This window comes from Oppia nitens, unplaced genomic scaffold (genome assembly GCF_028296485.1).
Source record: "Oppia nitens isolate AA-2021 unplaced genomic scaffold, nextdenovo-longstitch-racon4-pilon3 scaffold15_pilon_pilon_pilon, whole genome shotgun sequence".
Lineage (NCBI taxonomy): Eukaryota > Metazoa > Arthropoda > Arachnida > Sarcoptiformes > Oppiidae > Oppia > Oppia nitens.
The window spans coordinates 347,520-365,247 of NW_026533194.1; the positions used below are offsets into that span (position 1 = coordinate 347,520).

A 17,728-nucleotide genomic window follows, 5' to 3' on the forward strand; every position below is an offset into this window, starting at 1 on the left:
ATGTGATACAAAATAGTAATTTAATTTTATAAAAAAATAATATAATAATTTGTTATTGATTTAATTAATACTTAGAAAAAATAACCAAATAATGGGATCAAAGTTTGCATTGCATTTAAATGTGTTAATAATTTTCACAATAACTGTTTGCTGTTTGCAATACATTGAGTGCAACGCTTGGAAATCATTGAACAAAAGGTCTCTTATATTTCAAGGTATTTATATAAATATATATTTTTTAAATATAAGAAATATAATATCAATTTTTTTATACATTATGTATTTATCTAATTTAAATTTCATAAATTAAATAAACAAAATATATAATATATTATAATAAATTATTATGTTTTTTATACAGTTAAAACATTGTTACTATTAAATAATAATTATTATTTATTTATTTAAATAGATTTTAATAAATATAATGATTACCAGAAGCCTAAACCTAGCTATGGGAACGGTATCATCGGTAGCGCCTATATTAAGAGCGGTTGTTATTCAATATCGCGTACGGCTACCGATTTCTGGTGTAAAGCTAACTGTCTAAACGTTAAGAGTTATTGTCCGCAAAAATTTTGCCGATGTTTTTAATTGTAATATTAGATTGTAATTATTGATAAATAATAAATAACTTAAATTGAAAACAAATTGTGTAATTTTTTTAATCAAAATGTTATTTTTACATTTTTATTCAATTGTTTTTAATCAACAATAATATTAATCAATTTCATTTCAGGTATTAACACTTTTTCTTAAGTATACTATTAATAGATTTTTTTACAAAAAAAATCTTTTATCACAATTACTGTATATTTTTTGTTGTTAACGTTAAAAAACATAAATAACATTATTTTAAATAAGGTTTTCATAATAATTTATATATTATTATAAAAAAATAGTTGTATTAATTATTGTACATTTATAATAAATATAATTTATATGATATAATATAAAATATATTTAAACAATTAGTATTTTTTAAAATATATAACAATTGATAATTATAATATTACAAATAAAATAGACATATAGATATAATTATAATCTATATAAGGAAAAAATAATATAAATATCACATTTAAATAATAGTTGCATTSAATTAATTATTATATATTATTAAAAATTGATTAATAAAAAACTATAAATTATATAATAATAGTAATTATGTATAACAATAATAATAATAATAATAATATCAATAATATTAATAATAGTAATAATGCTATTAATAACAACCACAACAATAATAGTAATTATTGTTGAGTTTAAAGATCACAAATGAGAGATAAAAAATAAAAAGAGAGACAAAAATGAATACACAATTATTGCAATATATGTCTTCAAATAATAATAATGAAAATATTCATTCATTAATATCAATGGACTGACCAACTAATCAATGAATCAATCGATGGTATAATTGATATAACTTTGACACCAATCGCCCACTTTCTGGTCATTGGCACAGCACAGGGCATAGGCGTACTCATTGCGCGATAGTTTAGTACATCTCTCACACATTTCCCGATAATCTGAATCCTTTTGGCACAGATTGTCCTCAGTATTGAAATCGGTTGATCGCAAATAGTTGGCAAACCGGGTGCCAGATATAGGACTACAGTCTACCATATGATGGTCGCACAGTTGTATCACAATTATTGTCGACATAACAATTGCAATCTATAATTGTTTAACAAACAAATAATAAATAATATTGTATTACAAAAAAAAGTTTTAATTTTTAATACATTTATTTAGAAAAAATAGTTATCATATCTAAAAAATTAAAATCTTACCTCTGTTTTTAACAATAGCATTGTTTGGTTTTTTTAAGATTAATAAGTAAATCAAAACTTTTTTTTAGAAAAAAATATTATGTAATAACAAAAAATATTTTTACCAAWATATATATATATATATATATATATATCAATTACACAAGTGTAAAATTAATTTTTTACTATTTTTTTAAAGTTATTTAATTGACTGAACTTCAAGTGTAAATTAACAGTTATAATGAATTTGTACACAACTTATATACTACCAGTGCTCGCCTAATAAATTCACACATACATACAGTATACACACTCGCATACACTAAAATTTATTAGATAAGGTATATATATATATTGAGAATATATATATATATATATTAATAGTTTGTCGCTTTCAGACAAAATAAATAAATCGTTCATTTAAACGGACCGGTCATGTGATCTGCCGGTGCCCTAACATTTGGTAACACTGTATTAGCACAGACATACAGTTTAGGTTAGATATAGTACATACTATTCCTAATAACATACACCCGATTCAGTTATATCCACTTTGATGTTGAGTTTTGAACCCATATATTATTTATTTTTTTACATTTGATAGCAATCATAAATGTTTGTTATTTTTAATTCATATATAAAAAATACTTTATTTTCTCATTTTTTTCTCTAAATGCCATTATCTATATAATTAGATCTATTTATATTTATATAATCTATTAAATAGACAAAACATTTATTAAAATATTGGCTAAAAAATTGCTTATAGCAGGTCTGGACAAGTTTTTTTTTAAAAAAACAGCAATAAAATATTGCAAACTATCAAGGTCCATTTACTAGATAATCGCAAACAAAATGTTATCATAAATATCTAATTCAATCATTATTATTAAATAAAATATTAAATTTAAGTATGTTTATAGAAATTGTATTACTCAACAATTATCACTAAATATACTGTATATAAACTTATATTTAAATTCAATATTTTTAATTATAATAATAATAATAATTTACTCTATTATTGTCCAAATTTACTGTTCATAGATTAGCAATAAAATCACGCTTTTAAAGTGTGATAATTAGATGTTTTAAAAAATTTTATTAAAATATTTTTTACTTATATTTCATTATCTATTTTATTTTATTTTTTCAGTGTGTATATGTATAATAAATATTGTTGTTTTTTTTGTTTTGTTAATTGTACAAAAAATAACTGTCTATCAATCAAAATTGATAATAGCGTTCAATATAACTGTAATTTTATTTGTAAAATTAGCAAAGTCTATCACTTAATGTTTTATAAATTTATACATATACAACATATACAGGTACAATAGGTTATACAATATTTATTTATTGATATGTATATACCAAAAAAATACAGTATATGAAAATCTAAAAGGTTATGTAATGGTGAGTCAGTATATATATAAATTTATATCAGTATATACTGTACAATATGCACAGGGATGGTAGTGATAGTGGTGATGATGATGATACTGATAACTAGTATGGGTGCCKTACTGTCTATCAAAGTCACTTTGTTTTTGTTGCTAAGTCACTAAATTAGCATTTTTTAAAAATCTCAATTTTATAACATGTCATTTTCAATAAAAAAAAGTTTAAAGTCTCAAATAAAACTTAAACCTAAAATAATTGATTTATAATATTTATAAAAATTGATTTTAAATAGAAAGTAACAGTACTTGATAATTTAAATTAATAGCATTTATTTTTTAAAAAAAAATCTTACTGTAATTGCAATCTATTAATTATAAATTAAGGAAAACTTTTAATTAAAAAAAAGTTTAATTTCTAATCACATGATAGAAATTTTGTTATTATTATTTTTATGGGTCACCTTAAATAGTATTATAAACATTTTATAACATAAATAATTAATATTCTATAGATTTTTTTTATAAAAAAACTTAAATATTCATATTTAACTTATTATGTTGAAATATTTTTTGACTTTTCAAATAAATTAGTTAAATATTCATATAACAATTATTGCTATTTAATTTCTATCAGATTTTTTAATAATAATATTTTAAAAACGTATATAAAATTATACAGTATATGGCATTGTACATCAATTTATGGATACTGTATGTATCTTATATTTTTTTAAACTATAGTTACAAATCAATGATTTTATGTGAGATTCATAAAAATAAAACAATTTTAAATTAAATTTAAAATCAATAAATACATAAATTAATTTTAATTAATATTTTTTAAAAATTTCTATGACATAACTTTATAAAACATTTACGTTGCAAATAACTATTTTGAAATTATGTATTAAATTATAGTAAAAATTAATAAATTCTTCAAAAAAATAAAAATCATTTTTTAAATTAAAATAATTGATATTTTATAATTTATATAACAATTTATTTCAAATAAATAGGATGCAATTAATATTTTTATAGACATAAATATGTTAGCATTGAAATTTTTTTCATAAAATTTTCTGAGAAATGTGTCTGGATCGTTTAGCAAATATTGTTTATCAAGACTAACAAACATATTAAATAGATTATTGTATTTTTAAAGGTATTGAAAAACAAATTATATAAATATTTTTAATATAGTGAAAATATATATAATATTATATATATATAGTATGTTATCAAATAAAAATATTTATTTAACTCTATATATATATATTCATAGAATAATATTAAATCTAAAAATTGATTTTATTTTTCTTGAGTTAAAGGGTTGTTGTATTATTACTGGTCATAAACATCATTGAAATCATTTGACTTTATTTTTTTTAAAAAAAATATTTCATTACATAACAAAAATATTGACTAAAATAGCGCTAAGAGAAATGTCATTTAGTTTAAACAGAGAAAACACATTTATTTTGTGTGTTTCAAAAAAAATTATTTATATTATATTTTGAAAAAAAATATTAAATGATGTGTTGTTAAGGTACTAGAGATCAATATAGTTAATAAAAAAAATATTAAATAGTAATATTTTTATTAATTATGTACAAAATAATTAGAAAAAAATACTCGGTTATTGTTTGGAAAAAATGTCCATAATTTTTTGTTATTAGCAACAAATTTAATTAAAAAAAATAATTTTGTTGATAAATAAATTATAAATATTTTCTAATAATTGTATCACATTGTTAAATCATTTTTTAATTTTTCACATAAAATATATTTTTAAAATTATATAAATATCCGGATCATAGTTTTCCAAATATTAAATATTTTATGTTTGTTTAGATACAATGACAGTACATCGATGTCTAGAAAAATAAGTTTATTAATAGTAAAAAAAATTATATAAAAATATATACTTTGAACTAAAGGGTGCACTGCTTTTAGAGAACATTTGAAAAATATATAAACTATAAAAAAAATGTCTAAAATCTTTGATACAATTTTCAAGTATCCGTTTTTAAACAATTGATAACAAATTTATTAGCTTTTTTAGATATATGTATTAAATTTTAAAAAATACAATTTAAATATATATATATTATTCTATATTATTTAATAATTTTTGTTGTATATTATTATTAAGTTTATATTTTTAAGAACAATAATTACAAAAATAACACTATATTTGAAAAATCAACCAAAATAAAAAACAATAAAACATTTCAAACTAGAAGATTTATTTGAAATAAAAAAATTTCCATAAAATCATATATTTTTTATCATAAATAATATCATAGAGTCTATAACCTAGATTATCTAAACGATTGACAGTATGTTATTTTATTAAGTGTGATAACCCTATTGATGGCCACCCACCCCATGATTTGATAAGAAATTGTTATTTTATTTTTGTCAACAAACAGCGTGTGTTTGTGTTTATGTGTATCTCCTGCTGGAACCGGTATGTTATTGTCTGATGTGCCTAACCTTTACCCCACATAAACATATGTTTCGTTTCCCCTAATTATATCTTTTCTAATCTCATGAAAAAAACATAACATAACAACTGTTTTAAAAAAAACTAATTTTTATATATAATAAAATCACTGACAACAACATAATAATCTGAATTGTGATATAAAATTGTGAAAATAGCTATTTGTTTGCAATACAGTAGTAAACTATTAAATATTACTAAATGCCACCAAAAAATATATATATATAATGCAAAAGCAATTCATTAACAGACAGAAAATTTGTTATTGAATTTAATTTATATATATTTTTTCATTATGAAACACGATCTCAAATCATGCATTGATTAAAGATTTTTTAATTAATTAGGTTTTTTTTCTGTAAATAATTATCAAAATTTTTTTTTGAGTTTTTTCATATAAAAAATGATTTTCTCAAATTGCATATCAAAACTATAATTTCAGATTTTTAAAATAAAGTCTATTAAGGGGGGGAGTGGGGTATATTTCAAAATTATAGTTAAAAATAATAATTACTTTAATAGTAATAACACAATATAATTTATAAATCATAATCTTATAATCAATTATTGTTAAAGTGCATAGATTGGCAAATAAATTGTCAATAATTTTTTTATGTGTTATATTTTGACTAGATTTACAAAAATATTTATAAAAAAAATTTTACGGACAATGTTTTAATTGTATTTAATAATAAATGTAATTTATAAATTGCTTGTATGATTTGTTATCATTTAGTTTTTTTATATTTGATATTATATACAATTTTTTAAAATTTATATTTTACAAGTATAGTTATCAAATTATGAAAATATACATTTTAAAAAAACTAAAATATCAATGTCAGTTATGCAATTACCTTGTATTGATTGCAAAATCAGTAATAAAAATACAATTTTTTTGAAATTTAATTTTTAAAAATTAACTATAAATATATAATTTGTTTAATACTTATAATAACTAACTTATGTGAAAAAATAATTTATAATTGAAAATTTATATTATAATAGTATAAAGTTTATACAGTGTACAGTACTATACAATAACTTATAATTTGATACAATTAGCAACAAATTTTGTATCACATAATATTTACAATACAAACAATTTGCTAAACAAACATTACAGGAAAATTTACATTATATATATGATAATATCATTATAACTAATATGACAATAAAGTTTACAATAAAATACAAAATAAATGCACCTATTATTTATAATACACTTATATTGAGTTCAATAAATTCAAAATATATTAAAATATTTACAATAGACATCAAAAACTATGATTTTAAATTACTTATTGATTTGTGTATTTTTTATAAGTTAGTAATTGTTAATAAAGTTAGTAACTTATTTACAAATACAATAAATTTATTTTAATTAATTTTATAAAATAATAAATTATTATTAATTTATAATTACTTTATAAATTAGTCTAAATTTAATATTTTTAATATTATATTAATTGATTACAAGACACAAATATAGCATTTGATGGTAAACATTGATAAACATATAGAATATAACATATTATGTTTATAAAGTAGATATTCATAGACTAAGACTATATTTAATAAATGTGTTTCTATTAATCAATTATAATATCTACTTATTTTTGGCTCCAAATATAAGTGAAAGTTATTTTATTATTAAATAATTTAATTGAAAGCGTGTGCCGACATTTATAGTATAACATTTCTATATATATATATATACGATATATTATTAATATATTGATAATATAAAGTGTGTATTGATATGTATAACATTTCCATATAACTTACTAGACATTCCTGTCCCCTACAACTATGATTTTCTAGATATTTAGTATTTATGCTGATTTAAATATTGTTAATAAAAAAAATCAATCAAACTTATAAAAATTATAATAAAATAATAGAAACAATTATATAATACTAATGTATATCTTGTTTTTTTTGCAAAATATTATTATTTACAATAATATTTATTTCAAAATTAATTGTAAATATTATTTAAATACAAAAAATATATCCAGTAAATATATTATTTGAATGAAATATATTTTGTAGTATATTTATTATTATTATTATTATTATTATTATTAAGTTTTCTATTTAATATACAGTACAATAGACTAAAGTATAAACTTTTATACTAAATAAACTAAATTAAGTTCATTAGTAAACAATTATTTATTTGTTATTTTGTTTATCATCTAGATATTTTATCTAAATTAACTAATAAATAAACTATATTTGTATATACATTATATATATATATATATATATATATATCAATCATATCATATCGATGTTATATTTCTGGTAAATTATATTTGAATAATAAAATTCATTGAATCATTTATCATCGATATTATTAGACTATCAGTAAAATACATTTTTTAATTTTTTTGTTACATATGGCAGTAAGTATTTACATTTTTTTCACTTTTACTTTATTATATTAATATTTATTTTTAAAAAATAAATAAAATAGCAAAATGTTTGACGCAAATTTCAATGTTGTTTTCAATATAGTATTACTTTTTTTAAAAAARTCAAACTCTTATTTATTGTTATAATGATATAACAATTTTTGTACTATTAAACTCATTTAGACGAATACATTATTTTATACAAATAAAAAATTATGTTAAACATTTAAAAATAATAAACATTTTCATTATTTATTAGTAAATAAAAGTTTATTAGTAGCATACTAAAGGTACTATAATACTTTACAGTAATAATAATAATAACAATATGATAGTAATGATATAATAAATTATAATAAAATACAACATTTGTTAAGTAAATAATAAAATTTATTTAATATACAGTATATATATTGATATAATTGTAAGTTATATTAAATTTATAACATTAATTATAATGTTTAAATAAACCGCAATACAATACTGTATAAATACTGTAAAATAATGATATTAAATACTTTATTTAATACTGTATTTACAGTATTTGTTATGCTAAAAGTTTTTTATATTTAAAAAGTTATTGTAATATATTGTATATATTTGAACATATAATCATGGAAATTACACACACACAAAAATTAGCAATATAATTTACATAATAGATTATATTATTATTAGTATTAGTATTACTGTATATAGCTTTGTCACCTGGGTAAATTTTGACAAATAAATATTCCATGAACAAACATATTTTTGTTTTATTGTAAACAGTGAACATTGTATGGAAAGTCACATATCTTAGCATGGTCATTCCATTTGGTGCCAATGGGACAGTTCATTATAAATGCCTGTCCACCTGCAGAGCACTGATAAAATTTTGTACAATCACTCGGATAGCTATAGAGACAATCTTTCGGTCCGATGCATCCATTTATCGCTGGCGGGCACTTATAGCCCATAACTTGAGGATAGCCAACGGGTCGAATTGGCAATGCTATGACACTACTATTTTCGGCGACAAACTCAGACAGTGAGGATGATGTCGAAGATGTAGTCGTGTTTGTTGTGGTCAAAGTGATGGCAGTGTTTGTTGAAGCACTGGGTGTAGTGATTGTTGACTCAATTGTCAATAATGCTAACTCTTCGATGGATGAGCTGTTACGTGGTATTGTTGTCTCAGTCGATGGGATAGTAGTTATTGGTATTTGTGGTGATGTCGTATTTGGTGTGGAATTAGTTGTTGTAGTTTTGTTGGTTATGTTTATGATTGTCGTCATCAATGGTAGTGATGTTTGACTTTCTAACAAATGGTTTGTTGTATTATTTGATGTGATTATTGTATTCGTACTATTGATTACTATTATTGTTTCCAATGATGTTGTATTCAATTTGGTTGTGCCAACTGTACCACTACTCTCAAGTTTAGACAATTCATTGATAATATTTTGTAACTGTTCAATCACCCAACTAATCCAGTTAACTGATTGTACTGTATTTGCTAATTGTGGTGATGTTGTTGATGGTATGGATGATGTATTGGTTATCTCAGTGGTAATCATCTCAGTGTTCACTGATGATGATAATGTCGTGTTTGTAAGTGAAGTAAAATTGGTAATCGTAAGTATAGAGTCAGTTGTGTTGGTATTGCTGATCATTGATGTCAATGTTGTCTGAGTTATCAATGGTGTTGTCGTTGTCGTCCTCACTGATGAATTGTCGGCACCGATAACTATGGTAGTAGTGGTGTTGACATCCGTAACATTTGCAGTCGATTCGGTAGTAGTAGTAGTAGTACTCTAATTATAAGCAAATATTTTTTTGTGTGCAACTAATGTAAACTTTAATATTGACCATAATTTAGCATACCTGGGTCACATTGGATTCGGTATCATTGTTTGTCGTTAGCCCAGTTGTTGTTGTTATAATTGTAGTGTTTGCTAATTAAAGATTTCAATTAGTTTATAACATTATTTATATGAATATATTTTTTAAAAATAATTTTCAAAAAATACCTGTTTGACACAAACAATTATTAATAAATATTATAGTAATTACTAATATTTTAAACATTATTATAGGCTATTTTATTATAAAATATTTTTTTATAATTATTAGATTAGATATAATGTTTTAATTTACAAAAACTAATAATTTTTTTTAATAAATATTACTCTTGAATTATTTTATTCTTTAAAAGTATTACATATATAATATATAAAAACAAATTTATTGAAAGTAATATTAAATAATGATGTTTTTTACTAATTTATAATTTGATAAAAGATATAACATGACTTGTTAATTAAATTATATACATATAGTTAACAATACGATTATAAATGATTTAACAAAAAAAAATTATATACATAGTGTATACAGTTTATGTAAAAAAATATTAAAATGTTATTAAATTTTAAAAAATAAATATATTATTTCTAATTTCTATACTGTAAAATATATAACAGATTTGTTTATAATAACAGAATATTTTAAGTATTATGTAATTTTTAAAAATATATAAGTAAATTAATTTTGTTTAACTTATAAATTGCATTTAAATAATACACTAATGTTAACTGTTTTAATTGAAATATAATTTAAAATAATTAAAAGATATTTTCAATGATAATGTTTTATATTAATACTTATTTTAAAATACTACAAATAAAAATTATTTAAAAAAGTTTGACTTTACACAAGACTCTCTGTATATATTGCATTACATTGTATTTTATTTTTTAAAAAATATTATTTGTTTTAATTTGATTTTATTTACAATTTAAAGATTTGTTATAAATTCAATCATAAAAACATAACTTTTAACTAATTTTATAATTATTTCAAAAGTATTAGTCTTAATTACATTAACTATTTTATCTTTTTTTTGTAGTAAACTATTTAAATTATAATTATTGTTTTTTATAAGAAAATATTATTAGACATTAAATAAATACAGTACTTATTTATATTACATTTTTGTTTAAATATTATTATTATTTGTTTGAATATTTTTTTGTGACTTATAATTGATATTTAATAAAAATATTTGAACACAACTTTCAATGTTATTATTGTATTTTGAAGGAAATTAACTGTCAATTATTTAATTGTTATAAATATTAATTACAAATAATGATATAACAATTTTTGTGTGTTTTTAAATAATTATACTATAATAAACATTAATAAATTATTTTTTATTATAAACATAATAATCATTAATTAATTTTATTAAATACTTAAAAATAATGATGATACTAAAAATATTATAATACAATTAAATATCATTATTAATAAAAACAACATTACTTTTACTAATATTAAATAAATATCAACTTTCTATTTATTATAGCTGTTATTATATTTGTATACATTGAAATAATAAATAGATCAGGGTAAAATAACACGATTAATAATATTTTCATTTATTATTTAAAATTTAGTTTTTAATAATTAAATAAATCTAGTAGTAATGTGAAAATAACATTTTTAAAAACTGCTATTAACTACTATTTTTAATTAAATATACAATTATTGTATTAATAGTTCAAATAATAGTAGTGTAATGTTATTTTCTTATTAAAATATACTAATAAATAGTGTATATTTAATATAATTAAATGTTAGGATTTTTTAATAGTTTTAATAATAACTAACAATTAGGTACACAGATATTTTTAAAGATAAATTTGTTATCTATTTTATTGTGAACAGTTAGCATTTTGTGGAAAGTCACATATTTTATTTTGATCATCCCATTGGGTGCCAAGTGGACAGTTCAATATGAATGCCTGTCCGCCGTCATTGCAATGAAAAAATTTGGTACAATTGCCGGGAAAGGCATAGAGACAGGCTTTTGGTCCGTCGCATCCGTTTACAACTGTCGGACACTTGTGATCGACATCCTGGGCATACATGTTGGTTATACCGCTTGTAGGAGTGGCCGTGTTTGTTGTGACACTGGGGGTAGTAGTAATTGTAGGCTCAGTAGATGATATGGTGTTAGTAGTTGTAACAGATGTTTCCGATGATAGTGTTGTTGGTGTGCTAGTAATGATAGACTCTGTGTTTGCTGATGTCTCAGTTGTGGTCAGATTGGAGATTGTTGTGGACTCTGTTGTGGACACTGTTGTGGGCTCTGTTGTGGACTCTGTTGTGGACTCTGTTGTGGACTCTGTTGTTGATAATACCAACTGTCCAGATGATGAGTTATTTGGAGTTGAAGCAACAGTTGGTGTCTCAGTTGATGTTGAGGAAGAACTTGTGGATGAAGTCATATTAGAAGTTGTTATCGATGTTATTGTTGTTGTTGTTTCAGGTGATGTCGTGTTTGACTGTGTAGTTGTGGTTTCGGTAGCAGTAATGGTTGTCATCGGTTGTGTTATATTTGCTGTTGACTGTGTTGTGTTTGTTATTGTATTTGTTCCCTCAGTAGTGGTCATCTCTGTGACTGTTGTTGTTGATGTTGTTGTTGGTATCGTTGTGTTAGTTGTTGTCTCAGTACTGTTCATTGATGTTGTTGTCGGCATTGTTGTTGATAATTCTGTGGTCATACCTGTTGTTTCATTTAATGTTGTATTTGAAGTGACAGTTGTTTCTGTCGTTGTTGTCGTTACCGATGAATTGTCGGCTATTTGAGTAGTACTGACATCCGGGACACTAGTAGTCGTCGATTCTGTAATATTCTAATTATATGAAAAAAAATATTTATAAACCTAAATGTCAATTATGGGTCCAAAATTTTTTTTTGCATACCTGGGTCACATTTGTTGCCGATTGTGTTGTTGTTGTTATTGCACTTGTAGTGTTTGCTACAACAAAAAATAATAGTTAAAAAATATTTTTTTATAATATAGATTAGATAGATATATAAAGAATTTTTTTAATATATAAAATATACCTGTATTTTGGCACAAATTATATTTAAAAATTAATACAAGTATTGATAATAGTAATAATCTATATTGAAACATATTTTTAACAAAATATTTATATTATTTTTTTAATTATATATTTTTAAGTTATATCTATAATTATTAAATTTAGATTAAAACTATTCCTTTATTGACTTTTATTTGACTTATATTTTATATTTCAGATTTAATATATATATATATATTAATATATAATACATTAATAATGATAATGATATGTAATTTAATTAATAAATCAATTGATGCTAAATAACATGACATTAATAATTAGATTTCATGGATATTTTATATCAATATACAATATATGATTTGACAAAAATACCAATGAAATAAAATAATGAATTTATGTTTTAATTGTAATTTATTGTTTATTTATGCAATATTGTAAACTAAATATAACTTTACTTTTGTAAATAACATCACTTTTATGTTTTGTATCTTAAAAATAGTTTTGCAAATTATTGTATTATTAATATTTTAAATAATATGATATATTGGAAAAATATTTTTTAAATATAATTTTACTTTAAGAAATATTTACAAATATTGTAAAAATTTAAGCAATTTAAATACACTTTGCAATTAGATAATTATTTATTAAAAATACATTAATTTTATTTTAATTAAGTTTATTTTAAATAATCAAAAAATATTAGTTCCAAAAATAAAATGTTTTCCAAATAAGGTGTTTATCCGTTTAAAATAGGATGCAATAAATTATCTAAATTTGTTTTAAAATTTGTTTATTTATTATTTATAAATTTAAGTCTCATTATAAAAATTAAAAAACATTTATCAAAAAAAAATAATTTTTATACTTTAATTGTATAGAATATTGAATATTAAAAAAATATATTAAATTTTAAATCTAATGATGTCATGTAATTAGAGTAATATTTAATTCTGTGATTTTTTTTAAAACTAAAATATTATAATATTTAAGTATAAGTTAAATATTGTAAATTAATGTCTGGGGAACCGGTATCGGGTTATCCAATACAGGAATGGCTGTGCTATATATTCTTTACAATAATCTTTCTGATGGCTATACTATTCAATGGAGTAATTATAAAAATGATTGTCAAAAAAGGCCTAAAATCTACAACATATCGATTGATAATCAATCAGACCGTCTCTGAGATAGTGTTCAGCGTACTGGCCATCAGTCGCAGTGTTATTTGTAACGGGTTTTTGATAAAAGATTTGCCAGTATTTTTAGGCTACAGTTGCGGAACACTCATATCGGTAAACGACTCGACACTATATGTGTCCGGTTTCTCGATGCTGGTCATAGCCTATGAACGATACCGCAAAATATATCGACCAATGAGTTCTGAACTACAATTACAACAATGGATTGCCGGCATCTGGTTGCTGGCCATTGGATTATCACTATTTAATAACATTAACCGACAAAACATGATATTTTTTAACAAACATGTCATCTACCGGTGCCAAGTATTGTTTGACACTGATATTACATTTTTCCGAAAACGTTATAACTATGCGGTAGTGTTTTCGGTGTGTTGTGTCATCACTTTAGTAACAATCGCTTACCTATACTACCGGGTCATCCAAAAGGTAAGAGACCGACAATTAGTGGGCAATACTGTTATGGCTCGACGAGCGGAGACACTGATAAAAAACAAACGGCGAACCATTGATATGTTGTTGGCTATAGTTATCATGTATTCAATAGTCACTACACCTTACTATTTGTTTATCTTTAATGAGACATTCATCCGAAAGGTTGATCCGCGCGAAGACTGTCGCCGAGAGGAGAGCGCATCCATCTATAAGTTCATATTTCTTGGTTTCTTCTACTTCGGCAGTCTTTGTGTTAATCCATTCATCATCTGTTGGTATAATCATGACTTTCGTAACGAGATATGTCGTAAATTTGGTTTACAAACTGTCTTACAATCTACCGGTGCTGACAATATTACGGATGAAACCACTTCATTATAGACATCATAATATAAATATATTTATAGTAATCAATATTAATTACATTTAAAATTTAAATTTTACAGTATATTATATATCATATACTGTAATGATTTTTTTTGTTAATTATAAAACATATTTGTATATTAATAGTTAATTTTATATTAACTATTTTTTAATTAAAAGTTAAACATATTAAAAAAAATATTTGTTTTAATTAAAATAATTTTTATTATTAAAAAAGTAATGTTATTGAAAACAAGATTAGTAGTATTATTATTTTTATATAGTCTTATTTATAGACTATTATTAGTACAATTAATAATACTAATAATGTTTAATAAAAACTATTTAATTCATTCATACAATTATGTTTACGATGACTATTATGATAATACCAATAATAATAATAATATAAATTTTGATGACAATAATAATAATGATTATGAATTTTATCAACAATGCCGTCAATTAGGTCAGTCATATCAAACTTTTACTTATATTTATTTTTACTTAAGTCATAATCAATGTATTAAACTTAGACCAATGGTGTCGACCGTATATACATTGTTGCACTGATGGCTATTGTCAACCACTGATCCATCAGTCGATCGGTGTATGCCGTGAATGGCCGCCACTATCTGCGATCAATGAAATCGCAGTACCGGATGAAACAGATATTTTTAATTACGGTGTAAATGATATAGAGATAATGCCCTGTTTTAAGGTATCGTACAAGTGTTCGGCCTCTTTTGAGTGTTGCACCCGTTTCTGTAGTCCTATTGATCAAAGGTGTCATTCATTAACATAATTTTGATTTTTATATTAAAAAAAACATTTTATTATATTATATATAAAAATCAATTTTGTCATAAAAATTGCAGTGTTTTTTTGTTTTGAATATTATTATTTTTCTTATTTTAATATTTATAAAATATTTTTGTAGTTTATAAAAGATATCTCGTGTACAATATATATATATATATATATACTGTAATAATTTTAATTAATATTAAATCATATTTCATGTTATTTTTGTTATTTGTTGATGTGGTCTAATAATTTAATATTATAATTCATTATAAAAATAATATACTCCAATATTCACGTTTTTGTAATAATTATAATCTATAGAGTAATGATTAATGTTATTTTGATAATTAGATATGAATAGTTTATATACAGTGTATATACTATATATATACTGTATAAATAACACTAATACAAGTACGATATTGTGTGTGATTTTGTGAAAGAGTGAGTGAGTGGGTAAGTGAATGAGTATAAGATATTATTGATTGCTAATAAAATTAATAAAAAATACAATAATTAGCATTTTGCTAATGACTTCCATGGAAACAATATATAAAGAATATTCTGTTATTTTAAATATATGAATAAAAAATTATTCGTTCATTGATTTGATAACCATTTGTATATAAATAGTGTGTAATTGTTAATAATTTATTTTTATTGACAAAAATTTTGTTGGATTTTGATATTATAAAGTTATAAACAGATATTTTTTTAAAAAAATTATAATTAAATGCATCGCGTGTCCGGACCGCAGATTTTGGTGACACTGGCCTCAGAGGAAAGGGATGACAGCGACTATAAAATAAAACTAATCAAAGTGTTTGACTGGATGTGTGAGTATATTATTAATTTGTTAATATTAAATTACTAATACTGTATAATTATAATGAAAATAATATTAGTAGTCAAATAGTTAATACAGTGTAATATCGATAGAAAATATTTGAAAGTAACGATTATTAATGAAAATAACTTATAAAAACATTTATAAATAAAAATTAAGAAATATGAAAATATTTAGTTCAATGTTATTATATTTGATAAACAAGTTTTTACTGTACAGTTAATTCATATATGTTTTATATATTGTATAATAGATAAGTTAATTTACTTTATAGTCAAATCTACAGTATAATGTATAGTACATAAGGTATTATTTAGCATAATTGTAATAGAAATTTGTATTTTTAGTTAATTAAAATAGTTCAATATTTATTTAGTACTGTACGGTATATACAGGTATTAATTATTTAATAACTTGAAATATAAGATTTAAGTACAAACACTATCTATTGTTAATAATTATATTTTGCATTTAAAACTTTTAAAAAACAAAACTAATTATAATAAATATTATTAATTGTCTATTAATTTGTATATATCCCCTTCAAAAAAATATATCAAATAGTTTTATTATTTACAATAAGTTTGATATGGGTGTCGGCGTTGACCCGAACCTGTTATGATAAGGCAGTGTTCATAGGACTGGTCTCGACAGTAGTAGTGCTCACACTATTCATTATCATCTATAAGATCGGGAAGTGGAGGTTTGCGGCCAATAAGGACACAGAAAATAGTAAAGTTGTGTTTGATTTTGACAAACTATTGCCTAAAAAACGCAACTCAGTTATGTCGGATAGTAGTGTAGCCACAACTATAAGTAACTAATGTTTTCAAAATAGATATATTATATTGTAAATAGTATTTATTTATTTTTTTAAATAATTAAATTTTATTAATATCAATAGATATAACTGTATTAAATTTAACTATTGATAAATAAAATGTTAATAAATTACATTAGTACTGATGCAAAAAAATAATTGTATATAAAAATAATTTAAAATAATTTGTATTGATAAATATTGAAATAAATAATATACAATATTTATCAAATATTGATTCAAAAAAAAATTGTAAGCAT

The 17,728-nt window shown here is 21.6% G+C and overlaps 2 protein-coding genes across 2 annotated transcripts; one reads left to right on the forward strand and one right to left on the reverse strand.

Annotated features, from left to right (window-relative positions):
• Positions 1–8,865: 8,865 nt before the first annotated feature.
• On the reverse strand, positions 8,866–13,302 carry LOC128964530 (mucin-2-like). Its single transcript, XM_054311154.1, has 5 exons — positions 13,296–13,302; positions 12,863–12,918; positions 11,820–12,792; positions 9,974–10,044; positions 8,866–9,903 (listed from the first exon to the last, which is right to left on the reverse strand). Exons 1-5 carry the CDS (start codon positions 13,300–13,302, stop codon positions 8,866–8,868), a joined length of 2,145 nt encoding a protein of 714 aa, XP_054167129.1.
• An 813-nt stretch (positions 13,303–14,115) lies between these two features.
• LOC128964540 (G-protein coupled receptor 83-like) lies at positions 14,116–15,009 on the forward strand. The gene has a single exon (XM_054311165.1). The coding sequence runs from the start codon at positions 14,116–14,118 to the stop codon at positions 15,007–15,009; it is 894 nt and encodes a 297-aa protein (XP_054167140.1).
• The last annotated feature ends 2,719 nt before the right edge of the window (positions 15,010–17,728 follow it).

What these genes read in the sequence shown, in the direction of transcription:
- LOC128964530 (XM_054311154.1), bottom strand. An exon ending in CGGCAACAAATGTGACCCAG is followed by an intron (nt 12,793 to 12,862) that starts GTATGCAAAAAA and finishes TCATATAATTAG; the next exon opens with AATATTACAGAATCGACGAC. An exon ending in CTTTCCACAAAATGCTAACT is followed by an intron (nt 10,045 to 11,819) that starts GTTCACAATAAA and finishes ATCTTTAATTAG; the next exon opens with CAAACACTACAATTATAACA.
- LOC128964540 (XM_054311165.1), top strand. Translation starts at nt 14,116, where the DNA reads ATGATTGTCAAAAAAGGCCTAAAATCTACAACATATCGATTGATAATC.